General features: G+C 60.1%; 2 protein-coding genes across 6 annotated transcripts; both read left to right on the forward strand.

The window, feature by feature from the left end:
- Positions 1–455: 455 nt before the first annotated feature.
- PLEKHM1 (pleckstrin homology and RUN domain containing M1) lies at positions 456–16,665 on the forward strand. The gene is made up of 13 exons (XM_034070264.1): positions 456–517; positions 1,219–1,732; positions 2,708–2,796; positions 4,445–4,692; positions 5,917–6,552; positions 7,931–8,294; positions 9,467–9,707; positions 10,140–11,048; positions 12,238–12,383; positions 12,531–12,724; positions 13,143–13,206; positions 13,606–13,763; positions 16,003–16,665. Exons 3-13 carry the CDS (start codon positions 2,755–2,757, stop codon positions 16,130–16,132), a joined length of 3,132 nt encoding a protein of 1,043 aa, XP_033926155.1. The 5' UTR covers positions 456–517; positions 1,219–1,732; positions 2,708–2,754; the 3' UTR covers positions 16,133–16,665.
- Positions 16,666–17,148: 483 nt separating this feature from the next.
- Positions 17,149–25,826, forward strand: ARHGAP27 (Rho GTPase activating protein 27). 5 transcript variants are annotated; one of them, XM_034070266.1, is made up of 16 exons: positions 17,166–17,357; positions 17,582–18,288; positions 20,412–20,822; positions 21,052–21,264; positions 21,463–21,552; positions 21,651–21,718; positions 21,823–21,910; positions 22,731–22,838; positions 23,355–23,453; positions 23,520–23,610; positions 23,810–23,923; positions 24,173–24,271; positions 24,579–24,656; positions 24,772–24,906; positions 25,052–25,157; positions 25,258–25,826. In XM_034070266.1, the coding sequence occupies exons 2-16, from the start codon at positions 17,602–17,604 to the stop codon at positions 25,433–25,435; spliced, it is 2,565 nt and encodes an 854-aa protein (XP_033926157.1). In that variant the 5' UTR covers positions 17,166–17,357; positions 17,582–17,601; the 3' UTR covers positions 25,436–25,826. The 5 variants fall into 5 exon arrangements, with proteins under 5 accessions (XP_033926159.1, XP_033926157.1, XP_033926158.1 ...); XM_034070267.1 differs by having other exon boundaries at positions 22,734–22,838; XM_034070268.1 differs by having other exon boundaries at positions 17,149–17,357; positions 23,355–23,610.
- Positions 25,827–26,419: the final 593 nt, after the last annotated feature.

The raw sequence follows: 26,419 nt of genomic DNA on the forward strand, positions 1-26,419 counted from the left end.
CACGTGTGTACATGTATTTACACGTGTGTACATGTATTTACACGTGTGTACATGTATTTACACATGTGTACATGTATTTACACGTGTGTACATGTATTTACACGTGTGTACATGTATTTACACGTGTGTACATGTATTTACACGTGTGTACAGGTATTTACACGTGTGTACATGTATTTACACGTGTGTACAGGTATTTACACGTGTGTACATGTATTTACACGTGTGTACAGGTATTTACACGTGTGTACAGGTATTTACACGTGTGTACAGGTATTTACACGTGTGTACATGTATTTACACGTGTGTACAGGTATTTACACGTGTGTACATGTATTTACACGTGTCTACATGTATTTACACGTGTGTACAGGTGTCTACACACGCTCCACCAGAACATGGCGCCCCCCCGGCCCGGGGACTCACCCCGTCTGCGTGGTGACGTCAGGAGGGGCGGGGCGTGCGCCCTCCCGGCGAGCCCGGTACTTCCGGGTGCGCCGGCGGCGGCGCGGAGCCGGTGAGCGGGGGTTCCGGTGGGGCAGGGGGGGACACGGAGCGCTGTGGGGCAGGGGGGGACACGGAGCGCTGTGGGGCAGGCAGGGACACGGAGCACTGTGGGGCAGGGGGGGACACGGAGCGGTGTGGGGTAGGGGGGGACACGGAGCGCTGTGGGGCAGGGGGGACACGGAGCGCTGTGGGGCAGGGGGGACACGGAGCGCTGTGGGGCAGGCAGGGACACGGAGCGCTGTGGGGCAGGGGGGACACGGAGCACTGTGGGGCAGGCAGGGACACGGAGCGCTGTGGGGCAGGGGGGGACACGGAGCGCTGTGGGGCAGGCAGGGACACGGAGCGCTGTGGGGCAGGGGGGGACACGGAGCGCTGTGGGGCAGGGGGGGACACGGAGCGCTGTGGGGCAGGCAGGGACACGGAGCGCTGTGGGGCAGGGGGGACACGGAGCGCTGTGGGGCAGGGGGGGACACGGAGCGCTGTGGGGCAGGCAGGGGTGCAGGGTCCGTGGGGGGATCCCAGCACCGAGGGGATCCCAGCACCGGGGGGATCCCAGCACCGAGGGGATCCCTCCCACGTCCTCTGGGGTCTTGTTCATGGTGTTGCCAATAAATGGCTCTTTCTCACTTGTCATGAGCAGCTTCAGACAAGCACAAGGTGGTTGTTGTGTCCAGAAACAGGAGTTAAACACCCACTTCTCGTTGCTTCCAGAGACCCTGGTCCTGCCGTCGAGGGATGCGAGTTCCCAGCGTGTCAGATGGGCACAGAACGCAGCAAGGCAATGCCCTGGCCGTGCCAGCTCCCAGGCTGCTCCTGCTTGGAGTCAGCTTGTACTTAAGCGTGGCTGGGTGTGCATGGGCTCAGGAGAGGAAGGCAGACGCTGGGTAGGAGGAGAGGATTGTCCCAGGATGCCATCCAGTCCCTCATTCCCTGGGGCACAGGGTGACTGGTGCAGTTCTCGTGCTTGGAAAGTGACTGGCTCCGTGTCCAGGCCTTGAGTCACCAGCTCCTGCCATCGTGGGCTGGTGGTTTCCACTGACCTGCTGCTTATTAGTAACTCAGTGTTGTTGTGGGGACTGTGAGCAGCCAGGACGGGGTCTGTGCCTGTCCTGACACAGACTTCATTCCAGCACACCCCTCCTGAAGGACCCGGCTCTGCTCTTGCTCCAGTGCCTCTGCTCTCCCTCCAGTGCCTCTGCTCCTGCTCCAGTGCCTCTGCTCCCCGGTAGGTTCAACTGCTCCACTTTGCTGCTGGTTTCTGTTGGCTCTGCCTGCGCAGCCTCGGGGGTGCTGACTGCTGGGAAGGGACGTGGGAGCTGAGCCTGCCTGGGCATTGGCACATCCATCCCGTCCCTTTGCCATCCCGGATCACCAGGAGCAGCCCCAGGGTGTGTGGAAGTGCTCTGGTGCCATTCCCTGTGTCCCACCAGCCTTGGGATGGCTGAAATCCACCTCAGGGCTGGTTTCTCGCCCTTGTTATTCAGGAAGATGCTGTCCCAGCAGGAGCGGTGCCGTGTGGATTCGCGATGCTGGGACAAACTGGTTGGACTGGTCGTGGTGGGAGTGGAGAGTCCCATGGTGGAGGCAGTGGGTGTTAGGAAAGCCACAAATGGTTTGGGTTGGAAGGACTTTAATCTCATCCAGTCACCCTCAATCTCACCCTGGCTCCATCCCAACTGCCTTCAGCAGTAACATCGGCCTCAGGAGCTCCAGAGAGCTGAGCTGCCATCACCTGTGCCCAGGGTCTGCTGGGCAGACAGCCTCTGTCCAGGCCACCTTCATGCCATCCCCATGGTTTCAAGGGCTGTCATACAGGCTCAGTTGCTAACTGCCTGTTTTGGTTCCCTTGGTGGTGCCTGCTCGTTGCAGGAGGTGTAGAAACAGAAGGGAAACCATGGCCCTGTGTGCATCACTGCTTGTTTGGCTGCCCTGGCATCTCCCCCACCTTGAGGGCTGCCTGCAGGCAGCTGCCAGGGGATGATTTACTCCCCCTTGGTCTCTTGGCTATGCTGTTTTGCCTGAGCCCTCCTGGTCGGGGGGAGCCTGGTGTGTTTCAGTGTGGTTGGAAGTGGGTCGGTCCCAGCAGCATCCTGGCTGTGAGTGCTTGCAGAACCCCTCGGTGCAGGATCTGTGCCTCTTGTGGGGCAGGCGAGGGAGGTGTCAACCAGAGGGTGCTCAAACCTTCCTCCTTGTCCCAAAGGTGACATGTGAAGGCAGCGCCCGGCACGGGGAGCGGCAGCAGCTGAGATGCATTCGAGCCACACTGATGACCCCAAGGAAGCCATACAGGTGAGTGAGGCACCCCAGTGCTCCCACACAGCACCAGTTCCTCCCCAGTGAGACTCCAGTTAGCAGCAGGGTCATGGTGGGACCTGTGGGTGCTGCTGGCTGGGATTGGGCTGGGTTCTATGGGCAAAGGTGGTTCCTGCTTTGCAAGAGAGCGGATCCATGGTGGTTTGTCTGGTGGGAGGGTTAAAGGAATAGGGCAGCCACGAGTTAAACCACACCAGGCTCTACTCTGGGCTTTGTTCCTCATGGCAGGACCCAGCGAGGGCCGGGGGAGCGCTCAGCACTGATGCTGCTCCCTGCGTTTGCCCTTCTGCAGCTCTGGGAGCCTGAGCACTCTCAGGAGCCACATCCAAACCCATTGTTCTCCCCAGCAGAGTTCATCCCTGTGTGGCACATGGAATCAGTGCACTCTTTAACCCTGGAGCCCCCGTTTGCTGCAGCCGGTGCTGGCAGCAGAGCTGGGGGTGTCCCCGATGCCAGCAGGGACAAGGTGCATGTTGTGGCTCTTCTCCTTGGGCTACGGCTGCTGGGAAAGCAACAGATATCCTGGGCTGGAAATGGGAGCTGGGTTTGTGCAGCCAAGCCAGGCTCAAGTCACAGCTCTGCCCCAGGCACATGGAATGCTGCGTGGGGGGTGTTGAAATGTGCATTGGTGGTGGGATCCTGGCTGGATTCGCAGTGTTTGCCAAATGCCTGCTGGGAATTGCAGCTTTCCTTTGCAGTGAGGTTGATTGAGACACCCGAGCTCAGCTGTGCTGGGGACAGAATCCTCTCCACCAGCATCAGATTGTGAAACTCCCTGTGCTTGCTCCAGCTGGTGTGAGACAGGGGGAGGCAGAGCTGCTGGAAGGGAACATTCCCATGTCCCAGCTTCAAAGGCTCTGAAGGCAGCAACTAAACCCCAGCCATGTTCCAAAAGCATCTTTGGGGGGGGTCTGTCCCCCATAGCACCAGGGGGTTGATGGGCACAGCCCAGCTGCTCAGTGCACTGGTGGGATTGATGGCTTTGATTCCTGCCCATGGGACTTGTTAGAGCATCACGTGCTGCTTGGGCTGATCTGCACGAGTTCAAGTCCTATCCCAGCCCTTGCTTCCTCCTTTTGGTTTCTGTTTCCTCACCCCAGGTTATTTAATCTGTGTTCCCCTGAGCAAGTGTATGGAAGGAGCCAGTTTCTCCCTGTCCCAGAGCAGCTGTGGCTGCCCCATCCCTGGCAGTGCTCAAGGCCAGGTTGGACACAGGGGCTTGGAGCAGCTGCTCCAGTGGAAGGGGTCCCTGCCCGTGGCAGGGGTTGGAGCTGGAGGAGCTTTAAGGTCCCTTCCAACCCAAACCAGGCTGGGATTCGATGACTCTTCAGCAATTTGGTGTCTGCAGGGGAAGCATCACACACTCCTAAGGCAACCCCAGCAAGCCCATGGGCCCCAAACCACCAGCTACAGTTACACAAATTACTCCTTTGATTACAAACTAAAGGCAGATGAACTGTGATGCCACGAGGTGAGTCCCCAGCTCGAGCAGGTCAGTTGTGGGCCTCCCTCACACTCACATGGTTCATTTTGGATAAGCCTTGTGGTTTTGCAGGCCTTTTTATATGAAACCTTCCCTAATACTTCCTTCTTTTAAGCCAGGCTTGTACCTCCTGTCTTGCAGCTGATCAAGAAGCAGCTGGTGAATGCCATCAAGGCACTGCAGAAGCAGTACGTGACCTCAGATGCTGTTGTAACCAGTGATGATGGGAATGCCAACACCCTCTGCAGCGCTCTGGAAGCTGTCTTTGTGCACGGGCTGAAGGCAAAGCACATCAAGACAGAGAGTGGGGGGAAAGGGAAGAAAACAGGGAGTCGGGCACCACTTCCCCAGCCAGTCTTCTGGGGTCTTCTGAAGAGCATCACCCACCGGTGAGTGCCCATCCCTGCCCAAATGGGGTTTGTACTCTCAGGTTTGTCCCCTCGGTGCAAAAGCCACAGCATTCAGGGGATGGCAAACAGGAGGATGGCTCAGCGGAAGGATACGTGTCCACCCATCCCCTGTGCTCAGTCCCTTCAGCTGCTCTCCCAGGGTGTCTTGGCATCACAATGATGCTGGGCTGGGCACCCTTCCTTAGTTTTGGGTGCCAGGCTATGCAGGGGACTCAGTGTCCCCTGTGGGACCTGGTGACAGCAGCAGTGGGTTATGAGATGCACATTGCAGGGTCTGGTTTCCCTTTGTTGTCCTCCATTTCCCCATGTCCCAGCCTGAGGAGGTCTCACCTCAGTACCTGTCATTTAGTGGGGGTTTTCTGAGCCACTCCCTAAGCAGAATCCTCCCACAGTAAAGAACAGCCCACACAGAGTTTTGAAAGCCTCATCCAACTTCATCACCGACTCATCCATTATAGACGAGTGGATGAAAATAACCCTTCAATAAATACAGCCTTAAATAAAACCTTCCACTCACTGCAGGGATTTTTGGGGATATTTTTGTGCCCTTTGAAGTTTTTTTCTCTCCTCTTTCTTGAGAGACAGATTAAAGAAAATAGTTACAACACTTTTGTTGTGGCACCTGGGACCAGGGAGCATTGAGTGTGGTGTTGCTGTTGGATCGTAGGGGGGAATGGCTGAATTGAGGCTGAGGTTGCTTGAGCTCAGCCTGACCTGGTTAGGGGTTTTTTGGGCTGCCACAGCAGTTTGCCTGTGTTGTGGTTGACTTTAACTGTGAAGCTGGGATTTGTCACCACGAGTATCAGCCAGAGCCAGCCCCACCAAGGTGCAGGGACAGTGGGGATTCCCCCTCTGTATCCTTGGTTCAGGGAGATGCCTTCAGCCAGAGAGAGGACAAGCACCCAGAGGTACCCCAGGGGTGCCTGCAGTTGTTACCGATGTATTTAGCCTTGGAACTGGATGATTTTCAGGTCCTTTCAAAGCCTGACCATTCTGTGACTCAGAAGCTCTTTCTCCTTTGTGGGGAACTGTGTTTTCCATGAAGGAAAGAGGTTTTCCACAGACCTGTTCCAACTCATAAACTCCACAGCAGAGCAGGATGGGCAGTTCCTGATGGGAGATCTGCCCCTCCTGCACCCGGTGATGGACCCAAACCAGAGCTGCTCACATCCTGCTCTGTTCTTTTCCTGCCTTTTCCCTAAGAAATATCATCTCGGAGTTGGAGCAACTCATCTTTATCAACACGGACGTGGGGCGCTGCCGAGCCTGGCTGCGGCTGGCTCTCAATGATGGCCTCATGGAGTGTTACCTGAAGCTGCTGCTGCGGGACAAGTCCCCACTGCCTGAGTACTACCAAAGCACTGCTCTGCTCTTAGATGCGGAAGAGTGTGAGTTTCTCCTTTGCTACTTGCAAGGTTTAACATCCTTAACCTTCGAGCTCTCCTATAAATCAGCAGTTCTGAACGAGTGGACTATCACCCCTCTGTCCCTGTCGGGTCTGTGTCCTGTTTCGGAGCTGCTGGAGCCCCTCACGTCCTCAACATCCGAACCCCACAGAAAAGCATCGCTGGGTTCCATCTCCCACTCCTCGGGGTCAGATGAGATCGAGATTCAACCCTCTGCCCTCCCCATCAGCAAAGCCAGCAGCAAAACCAAGCTCACGTCGTCCTCACTGAGCCTCAACACCACCAGCTCATCCCAGCTCTCGTCCAGCCTGGGCTCTGACAGCATCCTCCCAGCCCACTGCGCCCGCAGCCCCGAGCGGGGCGAGGAGCCTCTGTCCTGCGACTCCGACCTGGGCACGGCCACTGCTGAGGACCTGGACCGGTCGCTGCAGGAGTGAGTGTTCTCCCATCTCCTCTTCAGAGGGATCCTTAACCCTCTCCTGGGCTCTTGTTCATTTCTCTCTCTAGGCAGGAAGGGTTTTCTTTAACAACCCGTATTTTAGGGGGCTGGAGGGATCCCGTATGGAGCCAGGCTGAGAGCATTGGGGCTGTTCAGCCTGGAGAAGAGAAGCTGCGTGGAGACCTCAGAGCAGCTTCCAGTGTCTGAAGGGGGCTACAAGGATGCTGGAGAGGGACTCTTCATTAGGGACTGCTCCAGTGGAAGGGGTCCCTGCCCGTGGGAGGGGTTGGAGCTTTAAGGTCCCCTCCAACTCAGACCAGTCTGAGATTCTATGATTGTTCCTCCTGGGAAAAGCCTGAAAGGTAAAGAGAACCACTCAGTACCTGTTGCTGGAGCCTGCTGCTGGGCAGATGAGCTCCTGCCCACTGAAGTGTGTGTCTGTCCTCCTTACCGAGGCACAAACATCAGAGAAGTGCTGCTGCCTGGTCTCAGGAATGTGCCATCTCCCTGGCGTTCGCTGGGGGATGCTCTGGGGCTTTCTGCAGGGAGGAAGAAATGAGTTTGGTCACAGGAAAGGGCTGTAATTTGCAGCTTCAGTGGATGATTTAGAGGAGGGAGGTTGTTAGTTTGTCATCGTCATGATCTATTTGTGCCAAGCACAAAGAATTCCAGGGGTTATATAAACTCTGAGTAATCAGGAAATATTTTCCCTGCCACCTTTAAAACCTGGCTCAGAAGGAGCCTGGTGCTGGTTGGCGAAGACACCCTCTTCCCAATAAGGGTCTTCCGGGGGGGTTTAAGTCTCTTCCTCATCAGTACCAGCATCATTACCTGCAGGATTTTACATCATCCTGGAAGAACCTGCCTTGATTGGATTAAACTCGTGGTGGAAAGCCATCATTTGGGGCTGCTTTAATTCCCCCTGGCTGGTGGTGAAGCAGGGGCATGGGAACAGCTTCTCATCTGGCCGGGCTCCACTCGGAACTGCTTGTTAACAGTTAGGGAAACTGGCACAAACCCATGGCTGGGTCCGTGTCCAGGAGCTCTGTGTGTGGCTGGGGACGTGGGGAGCATCCAGCGCTCTCCCTCCCGTAGCAGATGTCCATCAGCAGTGAATTACACCCCAGGAACGTGTACTTGGGAAGTGCATCCTTGCAGGCAGGCTCCCTGCTCTGTGCAGCACAAATCACACATCTCCTGTCCGCGCTGTCATTGCCAGGGAGGTGTTTCTGCAGCCACACGGTGCTGCCAGAGCACAGATGAGCTGTGATGCTGAGCCCTTTGCTGGGGTTCTAATGTGCAGTCGCTGTGTGTTGGGTAGGGTCTGGTGACCGTGGCTATGTTCACACTGATCACTCTTCCGTATTCCCAGGGTGCTGTCCGAGTTCAGCAAAGCCAAGCCCAGCCAGGAGGCTCCGGAGGAACGGCTGCTCCCCAGCGTGCTGGGCTGCTCCCCACAGCCACCCGCCTGCCCCACGGCCACATCACCCCCCCCTCTGGCAGTGCCCCATGGAGCTCCCCAGCAGCCACCCCCCAGCACGGACAGCCCTGGCTCTGCTGGGACAGGGGATGTGGTGAGCACCGGGGATGGGGATGGAGATGGAGCATGGGGCACACACCGTGCCGGGCCCAGCAGAGGAGAGCCAGGCAGGAGCAGCATGGAGAGCAGCAGAGAGAAGCAGGCTGTGAGCAGCCCAACAGCCGAGTACCTCCTGTCCCCTGTGCTGCCTTGTCCGGTAGGTGTCACAGCTCACTTGCTGTCCGTCTCCTTGGGTTCATGCTTCCTGAGCAGTAGATGGAGTCATAGAATCCCACACTGGTTTGGGTTGGAAGAGACCTTAAAGCTCATCCAGTTCCATACGGGAGGTGCTGATCATCCTCATGGCCTCTTCTGGACTTTCTCCAACAGCTCCATGTCCTTGTGTTGGGGCCCCACAACTGCACACAGTGCTGCAGGTGGGGTCTCACAAGAGCATCTATATAATGGAAAATAGAAGAGAGATAATGGAGAAGGGAAATAAAACCTGTGACAGGTTCTGAGGAAGTTCTGGTCTCTGCAGGCTTTTCCCAGAGCAAGATGGCATTCCCTGGTGCTTAGGCCAGCAGGAACAGCAGCGGATTTCCCTTGCTGCTGCCGAGGAGTTGATCCTCTTGCTTCTGCTTGTAGGAAACTCTTTGAACAGCTCCGTTTTCTGTCTCATTTGTTACTGACTTTTCCATGCTGGTTCCCATTGTTTCCATCCTGGTTCCCATCACGTCCATCCTGGTGAGGTTAGGATGTACTTCAGACCTCCCCCTGCCCACAAAACAGCTTCTCTTTTTGGTCTCTGCTCCTTTCAGCTGCCTCCCAGTTATCCCATTTCCGCTGCTTCCTTGTGGCACTGGGCCAGTTTGACCTAATCTATGTATAACATACGGTGTCAACAGGAAATTCCCCCCTGCTTCCGCATGACTCACGGGGCAACCTGCATTCCTGCTCCGGAGCTGCAGCAGGAGCCTCCCCTGCTCCTCGCTGCAGGGAGGGGGCAGCTCTTCTGCTCTCTGTTATTCAGAGTTCAGGGCTCCTGGAGAGCCAGGTAGGGTGAGTGAGAGGATGTTCCTGTGGGATGCAGCCCTGGAAGGGATGCGCTGGGTCTAAGGAAGCTGCTGCTTCTGATGAAACACAGCTGGGTTGTGGTTTGCTCCTGGTGCTTGTTCAGGGACCTTGTCCCAGACCCATGGAATGGTTTGGGTCAGAAGGAACCTGCAAGGTCATCGAGTTCCCACCCTCACTGTGTTCATCCCACCAATACGTGAGCCCAGTATTTGCCAGCACAGTCCCAGGGAGGGGTCAGTGCAGGGAGGATGTTGGGGGGGCACAGGGGGTTCAATAACTTTGACCATTCATTTGGGGTTTGTTTTTAACTAGAAAAGGAAGAGCTGGATCTCGGAAGATGATTTCTACCGACCTTCCCCAGGAGAGAGCAGTGAAACCACAGCCAACACCAACGGCTTTGGGCCCGAGGCAGCTGGGGAGGGTCCTGCCCCAGGACTCATCAGTGCCCTGGACTTGGAAAGGCTCTCGGTGCCCTCCTGGGAGAGTGGGAAGCCCAAAGCATCACCAGAACGGGAGCAGAAGGGCTTCAGCGTGGTGCACCGGAGGCAGATGGGTACGGGCTGCCCTCCCCTCGTGGGCTTACCTGGAGCCTCTGCCAGGGGCAGTGCTGAGGGGCTGGGGGGTGAGGGGTTGCTTGGGAGGCAGCTGTTTGCTGCTGCGCTGATAGTAGCAGTAGGGTCATAGAACCATAGAATCAACCAGGTTGGAAAAGACCTTTAAGCTCATCAAGTCCAACCCTTACCCCAGCACTGCCAAGGCTTTCCTTTATGCCATCCCACTTATTCTAAGCCTCAGTACCCAGATATACGTGGACAGATGATGGAGACCAAGGTCGTGTAAACTCCTGTCCCATCCCATCACCCACCAGGACCAGCTCTCAAAGCTGTGATGCTTCTGGTTGCTCACTGCGAGCAGCCCATTGGCTTTTCCCTTTCCACTGGCTTCCCCTTTACTGGCTAACCCGAGACATCTGCTTCTGCCCCAGGGCTTTCCAACCCTTTCCGAGGGCTCCTGAAGCTGGGCACCCTGGAGCGGAGAGGAGCCATGGGGATATGGAAGGAGTTCTCCTGTGAGCTGTCGCCGCTGGAGCTTCGGCTCCTGCTGGACCATGAGGACCGGATCTGTGTGGAGAGCTACTCCCTGCTGCGGTGCGAGGCGCTGGCGCTGACGCACTCGGACGGGCGCTTCGAGCTGGTGTTCCTAGGGAAGAAGCTCTACCTCCGAGCTCCTTCTCGGGACGAGGCCGAGGACTGGCTGGACAGGATCCGTGAGGCGCTGCACAAGTGCCGGCCTCAGCTGGAGGAGGAGCAGTGGGAGACACTGCAGTACCCAGAAGAGGCTGGTGAAGCCCAGCCCATCCAGAGCGACTCCACTGCTCTGCTCCAGCACAGTGACGTGCCTGGGAACAGCTTTGACTGGACTCCAGCTCGTGAACCGGAGCTGGATGCAATAAAAGAGGCTGTTCTGTACGTGGACGTGGACAAAACCTGGGTCCCTTTTATTTTTTCCCTGTCTCTGGAAACTTTAAAGTGCTTTAAAGTCAGGAACAATGACAAAGTTTTAAGCAACAGTTATGGCATAGAGACCATCCAGGACATCCTGCCGGACACAAGCCTTGGGGGTCCTGCCTTCTTCAAGGTGATCACCTCCAAAGCAGTCCTGAAGCTGCAGGCTGAGAACGCAGAAGAAGCAGCCTCATGGAGGGAGCTGGTCCGAGCAGTGCTCATGTCCTACCTGGAGAGTGCAGAGGAGGCTCTGACGCTGGGTGGCAGCTTGGATGGGCACTCCCAGGTTGTCCTGAAGAACATCGTGAAGGAAAACGGCTTCTTGTTGCAATACCTGGTGGCCATCCCCATGGAGAAGGGCCTGGACTCTCAGAGCTTCATCTGTGCAGGTATATGTTGGGTTGTCCAGAAACCCAGCTCCGTCTTCAGGGAATCATAGAATGGTTTGGCTTGGAAAGGACCTTACAGCTCATCCAGTTCCAACCTCCTGCCTTAGGCAGGGACATATTCCACTGGAGTAGGTTGCTCCAAGCCCTGTCCAGTCTAGCCTTGGCATGGGCAGCCCCATCTTCCCAAGGTTATCATTCAGTTTAACAAGGTGACATCAAGTTAGGGTGTCCTGGGCCATGCCAGCTGCTGGTTCCCCATTCAAACCCTGGGAGGCACCCGAGCGCCATGTCCACACTCAGTGGCACCTCTGGGGGTTTGGGTCCTCAGGGTGAGTCCTCCCAAGCTGCATCCCCATTCCACCCAACACAGGTCCAGTGGGGCTTTAATGGTATAGCCGGGGAGGCTTGAAAGCAACCTTAGGTGGACGGGGAGGCCCAGGACTCCAACCTGCAGGGAAGGTGCCCTCAGGAACAAATGCTGTTTTACCAGTAAGGCAGCACAGGAGTGAGCATTGCAATGGGTGTGACGAGCTGGTTTGGCAAAACATTCCTCTAACCTCCCACTAACCCCTCCCAGCACCCGGGCGATGCTGGGTTCATGGGACACCACTCACTGACCTCCCTGGGAGGTGCCGTTTGCTCCGTGCCTTGGGAAGTTAACTTCAGGTCTCTCTCCTGCATCAATTGTATTTCTTGTACCCTCCAGCAGGTGTTTGTTTCCTTTTCATCTCTCTTCTTAGATATATATGTGTATTTTCCAGTGTATTTAGTTTTACCTCCAGGCTCTGTCCTGCATCTTCTACCTACCAACAGATGGAAGCAGCAAGCTGGAAAGATGAATTCTCAGCTTTTATGTGTAGGTTTTCTTGGAGGTCTCTGCCTGCCCAGCTTTCCCCTCCCAGCCTGGGGCAGGTTTCCTTCCATGGCAGGGCTTAAGAGGCTTTAAAAGCCTTCAGAGATCAAGCCCATTATGATGATTTTGGGGAGGAAGCACAGTTGGGTGGCAAAGCTGAGCTGGATTCCTCCTGGCTTCCCCACTGCAGTAATAAAGGTGGTTTAGCAGATCCCCAGCCCTTCCAAGAGCTTGCTTGTTCCATTCCACCCTCCCAAAAGCTTTCCCCCCTGCCTGTCAGTGCTGGGAACAGGCACCTAGGGCAGCACAGATCCTCTCATTCCCTGCTCCCTGCAGGCTGCTCCAGGCAGATCGGCTTCTCCTTCGCCAAGCCCAAGCTCTGCGCCTTCTCCGGTCTCTACTACTGTGACAGTTGCCACCGGGACGAGGAGACGGTGATTCCCTCACGCCTCATCCACAACTGGGACCTGGCAAAGCGAGGGGTGAGTCTGGGCTCAGTCAGTGCATGGATGCTCCTGCATCCTGAAGGTCCAGCTGAACGTTCCCACCAGCAGCAGAGGTGGAGGTGTCACCTCAGACCCTCCTGCACACCTGGGTGCGTGCCCACCTCTTGCCTCTCCCTGCCCCAGGTTTGCCAGCAGGCCTTCAGGTTCCTCAGCCAGATCCGTAACCAGCCGCTGATCGACCTCAAGTTGGTCAACGAGAGCCTCTATGACCACGTGGACAGGATGGGACGGATCCTCCGGAGCAGGGAGCAGCTGAAGCTGCTGGGGGATTACCTCATCATGTGCCGCAGTGGGGCCCTGAAGGAGCTGAGCAAGCGGTGAGGTCCCTCTCTGGGTGATACTCCTCCTGTGTCCCCCTCTTTGCACCCCTCATCCCTCACTGTTGGAGCAGGGAGCCAAGGCATGGGCTGGATTTTAGCTCCGTGTCGTCTGCTCTTAAGGAGTTCTCCATCTGTTGACACATTGAGATGTGACTCAGGAAACACCTTCCTGAGTGAGCTGCTTCTGGTTGGACAGGAAACGCCTGGGAAAACACACCAGATACTGATTCTCTTTTCTTTTGCCCCCTTTGAAATGCTCTCACATGATTCCCAGCAGCAGGATTTGGGATGTGGGGCACGATTTGAACATCTGTGGTGTTGCTCTTCAAGAGTCTGCATCATCCGGGCTTCTTGTTCCAAAGCTTATTGGAGATGTGGTGGAAACCATCTACCTCCTTCCTCTCTTCTTTTGCAGGCTTGATCACAGGCACTACCTCTTGGAGTATCCCCACAAATACAGCGTCGCTGACCTGAGGCAGGTGAGAGCTCTGTGTGGTCACAGGGGTTTTGCTGGTGAAACCATCCCAGGTTTTATTCATGGAGATGCTGCATTGAGCATGGTGGTTCTTTGGCTCCGAGGGCTACAGAGGTGACACAGGATGAATTGTTTCACCTCTCTTTAAGCCAACATTGCTGTTAGCACTGCTCCAAACAAACCTGTGTCTGCTGCAAATAGTGTTGGAGGTGATGGGGAGTTGGGTTTTGCACTGATTCCCAACTGTGGGTGCTGCTCTCGGCTCTTTCTGGGCTCCCATTGCAACCCAGGCACATGGGGTATGGGTGGTTTCTGGAGCTTGTCTCCATGTGGCAGCACAAAGGATGGATGTGACATGGGGTCTGTGTGGTGCACCAGTGCCTGAGCTGTCTCTGCTCTGCAGATAGCTGATGGTGTCTTTGAGACCTTCCTGCAGTCTCTGCTCCAGTTTGCTTCTCACCACGTCTACAACTGCGACCTGTGCACCCAGCGCGGCTTCATCTGCCAGCTCTGCAACAGCAGCGACATCATCTTCCCCTTTGAGTTTGACACTACCACCAGGTCAGTGACATCCCTGTCACCACCCCCTGCTGCAAGGCCACCCCCGAGCTTGTGCCCTGCCTGTTCCCAGGAGCCTGGACCATTGCTGGAGCCCTTTTAGGGACACACAGCCTCGGGATGGCCTAGAAATAGCTCTGAGCTGATTGTGCATCATCGTGGTACCCATGTCCTTGTGGTACCCATCAGCCCCAAGATGATCTGAACCCAAAGACGGCTGTTTAGGGCAGGAGAAGACCATCCTGACAGAGCCAAGATGTCACCAACTGAAGTGGTTTTACAGACTGAGCATGGCAGAGCCACCCAGCACCTTGGTCTCAGCCTGCAAAAGGAGGCTTGAAAGAACATTAAAGCTCCTCCAGCTCCAACCCCTGCCACAGGCAGGGACCCCTTCCATAGAGCAGGATGCTCCAAGCCCCTGTGTCCTTGAGCACTGCCAGGGATGGGGCAGCCACAGCTTCTCTGGGCACCCTGTGCCAGCGCCTCAGCACCCTCCCAGGGAACAGCTTCTGCCTCAGAGCTCAGCTCAGTCTCCCCTTGGGCAGGTTAAACCCCCTCTGCCTGCAGTGGGGTTCAGCTGCTGCGCAGATGTTAGGATCAGATTGGGGGGGTTATTTGGGAATGAGCATAATCCTGACAGAGAAGTTTCTCAGGCAGATGCTTCCTGCGTGGTCTTGCTTTGCCTGGCAGTAACATCCAGAACCTGCAGAAGATACCAAGACCAGGATCTGTGGGCACCCCATGCATTACATGGTTGCAGATACTCCCAGGGTGGCTGAGCAGGACTGAATCGTGCTTGTTCCCAAGGACATCCCTATGGGAAAGGTTTTCCCTTAGGAAAGGAGCCCAGGGCTGTGGCAGGAGCCCTTGGCCTGCTGTGCTCTGCATGTTGTTGATCTCTGCTTGTGGAGGAGGAGGCTGAGCGGCAGGAAAGCAGCTCCACCAACATCCTCACCGAGCTCAGCCCTGCTTCCTGCCCCTCTGCCCGCGGGGGTCACACTGCACCCGCTGCAGGATGCGCCTCAAACACCTCCTACAATGAACCCTGTGCTTCCTGCAGCCCCTGCACTGGCAGGAGGAGGCAGGGGATGCTGCTCGCTCAGGAACAGGCAGAGTGAATCCCCCCCTTGGCTTTGCACATCCCCTCAACACTGCTGCTAATCCAGGAGCCATGGGAAAAGGGATTCCACTGGGAAAACACATGGTGCCAGGCAGCACCCTCATAGGATCACAGACAGGTTTGGGTTGGAGGGACCCTAAAGTTGATCCAGTTCCACCCCCCCTGCCACCAGGGCACGCTCCCCTCCACTCATCCTTTGGGAAAGCAAGGTACCCAGCAGTGTTCTGCTTGCACCTTGGGCAACATGGTCATGGAAGGTGTCCCTGCTCCATGTGTTGGGCTCTCCTGGCTGCCCTCCAGCCCTGGTGAGCAAAGGAGCCCAGCAGGGCCGTGTCCCAGCGCTGCTCTCCCCGGCTCTCAGCCGTGCACCATCCCTGCTCCAACAGCAGAGCTCAGACCTCGCTCAGCACCTCCTGCTTTGATGCAGCACCCGCATTGCTGGCGGCTCCCACGGTGCTGCTTCCAGGCTGAGCCTTTGCTCTCAGCCTAAGGAGGATCTTCAGCTGCTCCTGCCAGCAGAGTTCATCCTGAGCTGGAGCCGGCTCCTGCCCTGCTCTGCTCAGTGTGTGCTTGGTGAAAACAGACGGGAAGTGAGAAGCTGCTGAGCAGGATCTGAGCTGCAGACCCAGAGGATGAGCAGCAGTTGAGGGAGGGATTCCCCCCTGCTCCTCTCTGGGGAGACCTGAGAGCAGCTCCAGTGCCTAAAGGGGCTGCAGGAAACCTGGAGAGGGGCTTGGGACAAGGGATGTAGGGACAGGCCAAGGGGAATGGCTTGAACCTGCCCAAGAGAGGGGAGACTGAGCTGAGCTCTGAGGCAGAAGCTGTTCCCTGGGAGGGTGCTGAGGCGCTGGCACAGGGTGCCCAGAGAAGCTGTGGCTGCCCCATCCCTGGCAGTGCTCAAGGCCAGGTTGGACACAGGGGCTTGGAGCAGCTGCTCCAGTGGAAGGGGTCCCTGCCTGTGGCAGGGGTTGGAGCTGGATGAGCTTTAAGGTCCCTTCAACCCAAACCATTCCATGGATCTTTCAGCCTATGCAGTGTTCCAGGTCTGCTCTGATGGGGACAGTTTGGGTCTTTCCTCTGCAGTTACCAACAGTTGGGGTTTTTCTCCCTGGTTTCTCCCAGGTGCAGCGAATGCAAAACCGTCTTCCACCGGGAATGCCAGGCCAGGGCCAGGTCGTGCCCACGCTGTGAGCGCCGGAGGAGGTACCAGCGGCAGCTGGAGGCAGAGGCCAGCACGGAGCCGAGCCTCTAGCATCCATCTCATCCAGCCCCTGGTCCTCATCCAGCTGGAACGGGGCCACAGGAGCTGCAGGGAAGAGACCTGGGAGCAGGTCCTGTGCCAGTGAATGGGGAACCATGTGCTGTGGTTGCTCCTGGCCCCCAGCGCTGAGCAGTGGGGCTGGAAAGGTCCATGTGCCCCTCACAGGAACCCGGTGCTGCTCGGGAGGGCTCCGAGTCGCCCTTCAGTGGAGACCCAGCGGCTTCCCATAGGATTCCAGCAGGGGGGGATCGGACAGTGATGAAATCTCTATAGTTTTTTAGGGTGTTCTGCACTGGAGAGACTGTATTTTTGTAGGGGGGGCTGCAGGAGCCAGGCCAGGGGATGGCGGCAGCCGCATGGGGAGGGGATGAAGTGACACTTGTGCCTTCAGGGACCTGCAGCATCTCCCCCATCCCCGTGGGCTGGGGCAGGGGGGATGAGCCGGGGGCTGCAGCTCCGCAGCCTTCGAGAGGTTTTGGTTTCCTCTCATCCCTCCCCAGAAAGAATTAAAGTTTATTTAAGGAGGGGTGAAGCATCTCTGGTGTCTGTGTCCTGCAGCGGGGCCAAAGCGGCACCAACCTGGAGCTGCAGGGATGGGGATGGAGGCACTGCACATCCTCATGCTCCTGGCCTGGCCCCCTTACCCCTTCCCCATTTCCCTGCTCCATTTTCCTGCCTCATTTCCCCTTTTCCCTGCCCCATTTTCCCATCTTCTCCACACCGTTTTTGGCATCTCCAGTTCTTTCTGCCACCACTCGGCTCCCAGGAGGGTTTGGGGCTCACCCACCAGCACTGGGACCCCAGTGGGACTCCGAGGGAGCTGGGGGCAAAGCCCAGGCCAGGGCAGCTCCCCCAGGCCCCCCATAACGTGCGTCCCATCCCCCTGCCCAGCGAGGCCGTGCGGGATCCGGCGGCAGCGGTGAGATCCCGGCTGAGCCGTGGGGCAGGGCCCTTCCTGCAGCAGGAACCTCCCGAGGAGCCGCTTCCTCCAGCACCGTCCTCCCCCCCCCCCCCGTGGGGAGGACCCGGCCGGGACCCCCCTGCTCATGGGGCCGGGCACCCAGCACCGGCCCCAAGCCCGCCCCGTCCATCGGCGCAGCAGGAAACCGGGACGAGTCGGGACCAGCCCAGCGCAGGCACGAGCGGGACCCACGGGCACGAGCGGGACCCACGGGCACGAGCGGGACCTGCTGCCGCGCACCCAGCACCGCTGGAGGTGGGGTTTGGGGCCTCGGGGCTGTGGGACCTGGGGTTCAGTGGCTTTGGGGTCTGGAGGATGGGGTGAGGGCACACAGCGACCCCCGGCGCGGTTTGGGGCAGGTTTGGGTGGTTTGTGGCTCCGTGGGGCTGAGGCTGAGCCGGGAGCCCCCAGCGTGGTTCCCACACGCCCCAAAGGGGTTGGGAGCTGCCCTCACCCCTTCCCTGCCCCATATCCCACAGGCAGAGGTGCCGGAGCAGCCATGGAGGCGGCGGTGCCCGCGGAGGAGGCGCTGGTGCTGGTGGAATACGGCTTCGAGTACCGAGCCAAGGACGGGACCTTGGTCTCCATCAAACCAAACGAGCGCTATGTCCTGCTGAAGAGAACCAACCACCACTGGTGGCACGTCAAGAGGAGCGGGGACGCGCGGCCCTTCTACATCCCTGCCCAGTACGTGAAGGAGCTGCCCCCCATTGCCACTCCAGCCCCGCTCGACCCATCCCCAAAGGGATACAGCAGGATGGATCCGACCATGCTCATCCCGCAGCAAGCACCAGCCTTCGAGTATCGGTTCATCGGAGCCACCGAAACGAAAGAGCCGGAGAGGGGCTGCTCTGTGCCCGGGAGGGATCCGGTGCCCAGGACGGATCCGGTGCCCGGGAGGGATCCGGTGCCCAGGACGGATCCGGTGCCCAGGACGGATTCGCCTCCGCTTCTCAGCTCTCTTCGGGCCCCCCCACGTCTCCCGGACCCCGTTCGCCCCTCGCACTCCCTGGATGACCTGGCCCGGGTGTCCCCAGCGCCGCGCGGTGCCCCCAGCCCCGGCTCGCACGGGGACCCCCCTGGACGCGTTCGCCCCCTCGGCAAAAGCCGCTCCGAGACCCTCTGTGCCCCCGGCAGGGACCGGGACGTGGCCGGGAGGAGCCGGGGCCCCGGCCCCGCAGCTCAGGTACGGCCCCGGCCCCTTGTGCTGACCCCTTGGGGGGGGGGCTGCTCTGTCCTCTGCCTGCTCAGGTGCCCCCAGCACAGCGCTGTGAGCCCAGCACCACTGCCACCACCAGGACCCCCGTGCCCCCCCATTGAGCTGACCCCAGGACCCAAACCCCCAGAGCTGCCAGCGTTTACCGCGGGGGGGAATGACCCCCACATGAGCACCCACCCCAAGCACCTTCTGTGCCTCACCCCCATGCCCCTGGCCCTGGGGGCCTCTTTCAGGTGTGTGCCCCCATCCCAGCAGCATTCCCAGTGAGAGGAGGCAGAAAGGGGTTAACAGGGAAGCGCTGCGGCTCCTCCCCAGGGCCCGTGTCTCACCCATGGGTGCAGCACCCATGGCCGGGGGTGGGTGCCGGCTGCACCCCAGATAAGGGGGCCCGCGTCACCCCAAAACCAGCGTTCTCCCTATGCCAGTAAGTAGCGAGGGGTCCTCCCCAGCACCCTTCTGGGGGGGGCACCCACGGGTGGGGGGGTCCCCCCAACCACAGACACGGGGTCAGATGGTGACAGTGAGGGGGAGTCCCATGTCCTTGTGTCCCTCTCCTTCCCCTCTCCTTAGGGTGCCCGCAGCCCCCCCAAGCCCCCACATCCCCCCCTCTGGGGGTTGTGCTGCCCAGGGGATGTTTCACTGGCGGAAGGGGGTGTTGGTGACCAGGGATCATGTTTGACCCCATTTCCCACGCTGCAGCCCCAATTGTGCTGGGTTAACCCCTGGGACACAACCAAAGCCACTGAACCCCCACCCAGGAGGTCCCCACTGTGGTCCCCAACCCCGGTGCCACCACCACATCCCACCCAGCACCAAAACCAACCGGTGCTGGTAGCAGTGGTGCTGCCTTGGCCTGGCCACCGTGTCCATGTACCACCGTGTCTGTGTGCCACCATGTCCCTGTGCCACCACAGCTGCTGGGTCACCCTGATCCCGGTGCTGGGGGACACAGCACCCCTGGCTCACCCCTGTTCTGGTGCCACAGCACGATGCCAGAGGGGCAAACCATGGGGGGTGTAGCACCGGCTGCATCCCCAGCACAGCATCATCCCGCTGCGCTCCCGGCTCGGTTGGGTTTGGTTTCCCCGGGGGTCACAGCACCCCCAAACCCTCCGGTTGTGCCCCGAGGCCCCGCTCGGAGGCGCCTCTTCCGCCCCTGAACCCGAGCAGGAAGCGCAGCAGGCGCTGGGCCCGGCACAGGCGCCATCGGTGCGAACGGAGCCTCCCGGTGCCCCCTCGGTGCCCCCCGCCATGGGTGACCAGGGGCAGTGGGCACAGAGCAGGGTGCACATGGGGCAGGTAGGGAGCACCCATGGGTGTGCTGGGGTGGAGGTGTTGGGGGAACCCCCCTGGGGATGCACCCATGGGAGAGAGGGGGGGAGCTCTGTGCTGGGTCCCCCATTGTCACCCCCCATGACCCCCCAAGAGAATGGGGGCCTCTTGTGCTGCATTTCCAGCTCTGCTCCCCGTGGCAGGGGGGTCATGGGGGGTGATGGGGTGTCCCTGGGGATGCTCGATCCATTGTCCCGCTCTGCTCCAGGGTGTCGGGGGGGGCACATTCCATCGCTGTCCCCCCCCACTGCCAGGAAGGGCCACGGTTGGGGAACTTTGTCCCCAGCCGTTGCAGGGAGGCTCTGGGGCTGTAAAGCTGCAGAGAGCAAAGGGTGCCAGGAGGGGACCCCCCCACCCGGCCATGGGGATGTGTCCTACCCCGTGAGGTGCTCAGGGTCCTGCTTTGGGGTGCTGTGATGGGGTTGTTGGCCTGAGCACCCGGCTCTGCTCCCAGCAGGTCGAGCTGACGGGGCCATGGGTGCTGGTGGGTGGTGCTGGACATGGCGCAGGGTGCTGGAGCTGAGGGTGCTGATGGCTGTGAAGGGGCAGGGGCTGGGCTGCTGCTCTGCTGAAGGGGTCCCTGCCCATCAGGGGTTGGAGCTGGGGGAGCTCTGAGGTCCCTTCCAACCCAAACCAGCCTCTCACCTATGGGAGGACGGAGGCCCCGGCAGCCGCAGCAGGGCAGGGTCCAGCTCCACGACCCCCTGGTGCCGTCCCCAGCACCCCTGCCCCATGGCTCACATCCATGTCCCCGTCAGGCACAGCCGGAGCCAGAGGAGCCTCCTGCTCCCATCTACCTCAACCTCCAGGAGCTGCGGGAAGCAGCCGGCGCCGGCTCGGGCCCGGAGGAGCCCATCAGCTCCAGTTGGGATTGGGAAACCCACACGGACACGGACACTGGACACTTGTTTTACTATAACCCCGTGACGGGCGAGACCACGTGGGATTGTCCCTTTGGGCAGGCAGATGGAGTGAGTCCCATGGCCTCTGCCGCCCGCTCGCCATGCAGCCTGCGGTGTTCCGAGTGGGAGCAGCTCATGGATGAAGGCAGCGGACAGGCTTATTTCTATAATTGGGTGACAGGTGAGACGTCGTGGGACCCCCCCGACACCGGAGGAGCGCAGGGCATGCACCCCGGGGGGACGCGGTACGGAGCCATGGAGCAGAGGGTGAGCACCCAGCAGTGCAGGGTGATGGGGATGGAGATACAGGGATGGAGACGGGGATGGAGACAGGGACAGGATTGGGGATGGAGATGATGGAGATACAGGGATGGAGACGGGGATGGAGACAGGGACAGGATTGGGGATGGAGATGATGGAGCTGGGGCTGGTCACGGCTTGGGGATGCAGATGCTCTGGGTGGGACACAAGATCTTGACCTGGCTCTTCTCTCCAGCCACCCACTCCAGAAACAGATTATCCCAACCTGTCTCCAGATGAGCTGGAGAGTTATCCCATGTACTGCTCGCCAGTGGGCTCCTATGATCAGGAGGCAGCTCTCTACACGTCCCCAAGGAGCCACGAAGAGCTGGGCTCAGCCTCAAGCTGGTTTGGGCACAGCCACCCCGAGGGGAGCATATTCTGCCCCGAGCACCTTGCCTCCGACACGGTATGGGATGGGAACAGGGATGGATGGGAATGGGATGGGGATGGGTATATGGGCAGCGATGGGAATAGGAATGGGGATGAGGATGGCAGTGGGGACAGGGCTGGGGGCAGGGGTGCCTGCAGGGTCGGGCACTCTCAGTGGTGCAGGGGGTGCAGGGCCCAGCACCCATCTCACATGAGCATCACCCTCCCCTTCCAGGGGCCATGGGGCCGCCCGGCCCGGGCCAGCAGCAGCTCCAGCCTGGACAGTGGGGTCCTCACTGCACCACCGGCACCCAGGGAGGACAAGGTGGGTGAGGACCAGGGGAGGGAGCCTGGCCCTTCCCCACCCCGCACCATGCAAGGCAGGGTCAAACCTGACCCCCCTATACCCCCTTTGCCTTCCAGCTGAAGAGCCTTGAAAAAGCCGGGGTGCTCAACAGGACCAGGACGATGGACAGGGGGAAACGGATCCGGTAAGAGCATCCCAGCTCCTGCGGTGCCGATGGGGATGAGGGAGCCCTGGGGGCAGAGGAGCCATGGGCTCTGCTGTCCCTGTGTGACCCCCCCTGCTCCCCAGGAAGAACTGGAGCTCCTCCTGGACTGTGCTGGAGGGAGGGATCCTCACCTTCTTCAAGGACTCCAAGCACTCAGCCGCTGGTGCCTTGGTAAGAGCCCAGTGGCTTTGGTGGGGCCAGCACCCAAGGGATGGAGCCAGGACCACTCATGTCTCCTCACACACACACATTGCCCCATGCGGGACCTGGAGCCGGTGCTGGGGCACCCCGAGGAGCCCCACAAGGAGCAGGGGGAAGTGGGCCCTGCCCCCCCCCAAGAGCCAGCACCGGGTGCCACCGGATGCAGAAGCTGCCGTGGGTCTTGCGACACCGCCGGTGATGGCGGCAGGGGAGGGACCCACTGCTGGGATGTGGGTGCTGGGGACCCACTGCTGGGATGTGGGTGCTGGGGACCCACTGCTGGGATGTGGGTGCTGGGGACCCACTGCTGGGAGGTGGGTGCTGGGGACCCACTGCTGGGATGTGGGTGCTGGGGACCCACTGCTGGGATGTGGGTGCTGGGCCCTGTCTGCAGCAGAAACAGGGGTTGGGGAGAGCCTGGATGGAGGCAGCTGAAGCGTCGGAGCCCAGGGCATGGGGAGAGCCAAACCTCCCCCATGAACACCAAGGGACTGTCCCATCCCTGGATTCCTGTCCCTGTAATGCTGCCACCCTAAAGCTGGACACCGCTGCGGTCCCCGGGCAGTGCCGGGGGTGCCCCATGAGCTGGCAGCGGCTCAGGACCCGGCTGCCCCCAGGCTGCTGACCATGACCCCCCCCACAGCAGCAATGTGCCCTGGTCCTGCAGACACCGGTGCCATGGGAGGGCATGGTTACCATACCGGCCCCTCTGGATGGGGGGACACCCCCAGGACCCCGCGGTCCCCTGAGGGCAGGTGCCACCGGTGCCACCCTCACCCCCTTGCTCCAGCAGCGGCACCCCAGCACCCTGACCACCCCTGAGCACACCCTGGAGCTGCGCGGGGCCACCCTGGCCTGGGCCGGCAGGGACAAGTCCAGCAGGAAGCACGTTCTGGAGGTGAGGTGGAGACCTGGGGCCATGGGTCACACACCAGGGTCCGTACCTGGGGCAGGGGTGATGCCAGCGCCTGCCCGGGTGATGCCAGCGCCTGCCCGGGTGATGCCAGCACCTGCCCGGGTGATGCCAGCAGTGGTGCGGACGTGCTGGGGTTGGTGGCAGTGGGACACTGGAACACGTCCCCATGCTGGGAGTCAAGGCACACGCTGTGCTGTCAGCCACTGTCCCTTCCCTGGGGGCATGGAGGTGTCCTAGGATCCCAGCCTGCTTTGGGTTGGCAGGGACCCGAATGCTCCCCCAGCTCCAGCCCCCACCAACAACCCCTGAACCAGCCCAGCTCAGCCTGGAGGGCACCAGGCCACATTCTGGCTCCCAGAGGGGTTTTCCACTCGGGCCTTGCACAGGGAGGAGGTTTCCCCTCACCAGCAAACAGCACCAGTTGTGCTCATTGGTGCAATGAGCTGGGCGCTGTTCTCAGCCACAACCCCCCTTGACCTCTGCCCACTGCTCCCGCAGCTGAGGACACGGGAGGGCTCCGAGTTCCTCATCCAGCACGACTCGGATGGGATCATCGCTGCCTGGCACAAGGCGATCGCCGACAGCATCGGGAGGCTGGTGAGCAGGGCCCCCTGCCCCGTGGCCACGGGGATGGGCACAGGGGCTCACGCTGCCCCTTCACAGGGCACCGACCTCTCTGGAGATGAGGATGCCGAGAGTGGGGCTGAGTTTGGCTCCCGGGAGAAGCTGGGAGGTGGTGAAGAGAAGAGGGCAGGTGAGCTCAGGCACAGCAGCACAGGGACCATCCCATCCCATCCCTGTCCCCATCTGCGTCTCCATCCTCATCCCTATCCCACCCCATCCAGTCTGTGTCCCCATCCCTACATGGTGGCACTGGCAGTTCCCTGGGGTGGTGGGACCAGCAGCACCCCGATCCCTTGGCATGATGCTGATGTTTGCCCTGTCCCCAGCAGTGATGGGCAATGCCGGTGGCGAGAGCGACTCCAGCAGAGTCCGGAACAAGCTCCGCAAGTTCCTGCAGAGGCGGCCGACGCTGCAGTCCCTGCGGGAGAGGGGCTACATCAAAGGTGGGTGTTTGAACCCCCTTAGGTCATCCCCAGGCTGGAAGGGGAGCAGGGAGAACCAAGGCTGGGGTTGGGGACCAAGCCTGACCCGACATCTTGGTGATAGGCTTGGGCATGTCCCATTACCTCCAGCCCCCGCAGTGTCACAGCTCTATGGGAACAGGACCCTCTGCAGTGTCCCCGGCCCTGTCCCCCCCCCCAGGACACCGTTGGTGTCACCTCTCATGCTCAAGTCCCTGTTGTCTCTCCCAGACCAGGTCTTCGGCTGCTCCCTGCAGGTGTTGTGTGAGCGGGAGCGGGGCACGGTGCCGCGCTTCGTCCTGCAGTGCATCCAGACCGTGGAGAGGAGAGGTACCATGGTGGGGACACCAGCATGGGGACACCGGCATGGGGACACCGGGACGGGGACACCGGCATGGGGACACCAGCATGGGGACACCAGCATGGGGACACCGGCATGGGGACACCGGGATGGGGACACCAGCAGGGGGACAGCCCTGGGTGAAGCCTTCATTTGATGGCTGGGTTTTCCCTGGGGCCATGGGGGTGTTGGGACATTGTGGGTACCCAGAGCGGCCTCGATGGCGGCTGGTGACACATCCCATGGGTTGTGGTGTACCAGGAGCTTTCCCCCATCACCACCATTGTCCTCTGCCAGGCCTGGACATCGATGGGCTGTACCGCGTCAGCGGCAACCTGGCCACCATCCAGAAACTGCGCTACAAAGTGGAGCATGGTGAGGGCACCCGCGGTGCCACCAGGAGACAAAGGGGATGGAACCCATGGAGAGGGATGGGACGGGGCCCCCTGCGGGGCCCTGGACCCACCTGAGGTGCTGCCCTGTCCTGCAGACGAGCAGCTGGACCTGGATGACGGGCGCTGGGAGGACATCCACGTGGTCACCGGAGCACTGAAGCTCTTCCTCCGCGAGCTGCCCGAGCCGCTCGTCCCCTTCAGCCACTTCGAGCAGTTCATCGCTGCCATCAGTGAGGCGCAGGACAGGGCTGGGATGGGAACAGGGATTGGGATGGGATGGGGATGGGGCAATGACAAGGACAGGGGGAACAGGGACAAGGTTGGATGCTCTGGCTGCCGGAGCCAGCAGCCACCATGTGTCCCCTCCCCTGGCAGAGATGCAGGACCCGGTGCGGCGGAGCTGGTGCATCCGTGAGCTGGTGTCCTCCCTGCCGCCTGCCCACCACGACACCATGAGGGTCCTGTTCCAGCACCTCTGCAGGTGACACCTCCTCACTCCCCCAGACCCAGCCTGGTGCAAGGAGAGGGACAGGACCTGGGTTTGGATACAGGCCTGGTAACACTGTCCTTTGTCCCCGCAGGGTTATCGAGTACAAGGAGGAGAACCGCATGTCAGTGCAGAGCATCGCCATTGTCTTTGGCCCCACACTGCTGCGCCCCTCCAGCGAGGAGGGCAACATGGCCATGCACATGGTGTTCCAGAACCAGGTGGTGGAGCACATCCTCAACCAGTACAGCTACATCTTCCCTGACGGCTAGAACGCCCTGGGGCCGCGCGGGGACAAGCCCCACAGTGGGGACATGAAGGAGCAGCATCTCAGGGTCACCTCGGACATGGCAATGGTGGGCTCCGTGAAGGGCTGTGTGGGGCCCGGCTCGCTCAGGGTGCAGCTCGAGGGATGGCTGCTGGAGCTGAGGGCACCCGGAGCACCCCATCCTCCTCTGCTGAACCCACAGAGGCTGAGCCCCGGGACATGTGTGGAGTTTGGGGGTCCCTTTTGGTCAGGAGGGGACAATGGAGTCGTGTGGCACCAGTGACAGAGACCCAGCATCCCTGGCCAGGCAGTGCCTGTGGGTGCCATGGCTGGAGCCAGCGTCCAGCAGGATCCCAATGCCATATTCCCAAATAAAGAGCCAGTTCAGAGGACAAGGCTTTGCTGGAGGGGCATGGGGACATCCCTGGGGATGATGGTGGCACCATGGGGGCTCAGGGATGAGACTATGGTGATGCCCTCACCATCCATGAGGACAAGATGACTGTGACATCCCCAGGGGAGTGAGACCTCTGGCCATGGTGGTGCCTTGGGGCACCTTTCCTGGCTGGCACTGCCAAGCCCCGTGCCATGGCCAGTGTGTCCCCACAGACCGCAGGGATGGGTGACAAGAGCAATGTGACCAGCAGGACACGAGCGTCCATCACCCAGGGTCAGCTCTCAGGTGAGCACACTTTGGGTCATGATGGGGGAAATCTGGAATGCAAGCAGGATGGGCTGGGATGCAGGAGGGGCAGCGAGGGACACAAATGCATTGGGACACTGGGGACACTAAAGGGCACGGCAGGGAAACGAGGAAGCTTTGGGGCACTTCGGGAAGCAGCAGGGACGTCTGGAGATGCTCTGGAGCCCGAGGGGATGCTCTGGAGCCCGAGGGATGCTCTGGAGCCCGAGGGGATGCTCCGGGGGAGCAGGGCCGGTTCTCCGGGGCACGAAGCGGAGGCTCCGTCCCCCGAGGGCCCCTCCGGGG

The sequence above is a fragment of the Melopsittacus undulatus genome, chromosome 17 (assembly GCF_012275295.1).
Source record: "Melopsittacus undulatus isolate bMelUnd1 chromosome 17, bMelUnd1.mat.Z, whole genome shotgun sequence".
NCBI lineage: Eukaryota > Metazoa > Chordata > Aves > Psittaciformes > Psittaculidae > Melopsittacus > Melopsittacus undulatus.

Coding starts and splice junctions, on each gene's coding strand:
- PLEKHM1 (XM_034070264.1), top strand. CDS start 2,755: ATGCATTCGAGCCACACTGATGACCCCAAGGAAGCCATACAG. Junction 8,295..9,466: donor CCCCTGTGCTGCCTTGTCCG/GTAGGTGTCACA, acceptor GTTTTTAACTAG/AAAAGGAAGAGCTGGATCTC. Junction 13,764..16,002: donor GAGTTTGACACTACCACCAG/GTCAGTGACATC, acceptor GGTTTCTCCCAG/GTGCAGCGAATGCAAAACCG.
- ARHGAP27 (XM_034070268.1), top strand. CDS start 17,602: ATGGAGGCGGCGGTGCCCGCGGAGGAGGCGCTGGTGCTGGTGGAATAC. Junction 20,823..21,051: donor ACGGAGCCATGGAGCAGAGG/GTGAGCACCCAG, acceptor TCTTCTCTCCAG/CCACCCACTCCAGAAACAGA. Junction 22,839..23,354: donor GCAGGAAGCACGTTCTGGAG/GTGAGGTGGAGA, acceptor CTGCTCCCGCAG/CTGAGGACACGGGAGGGCTC.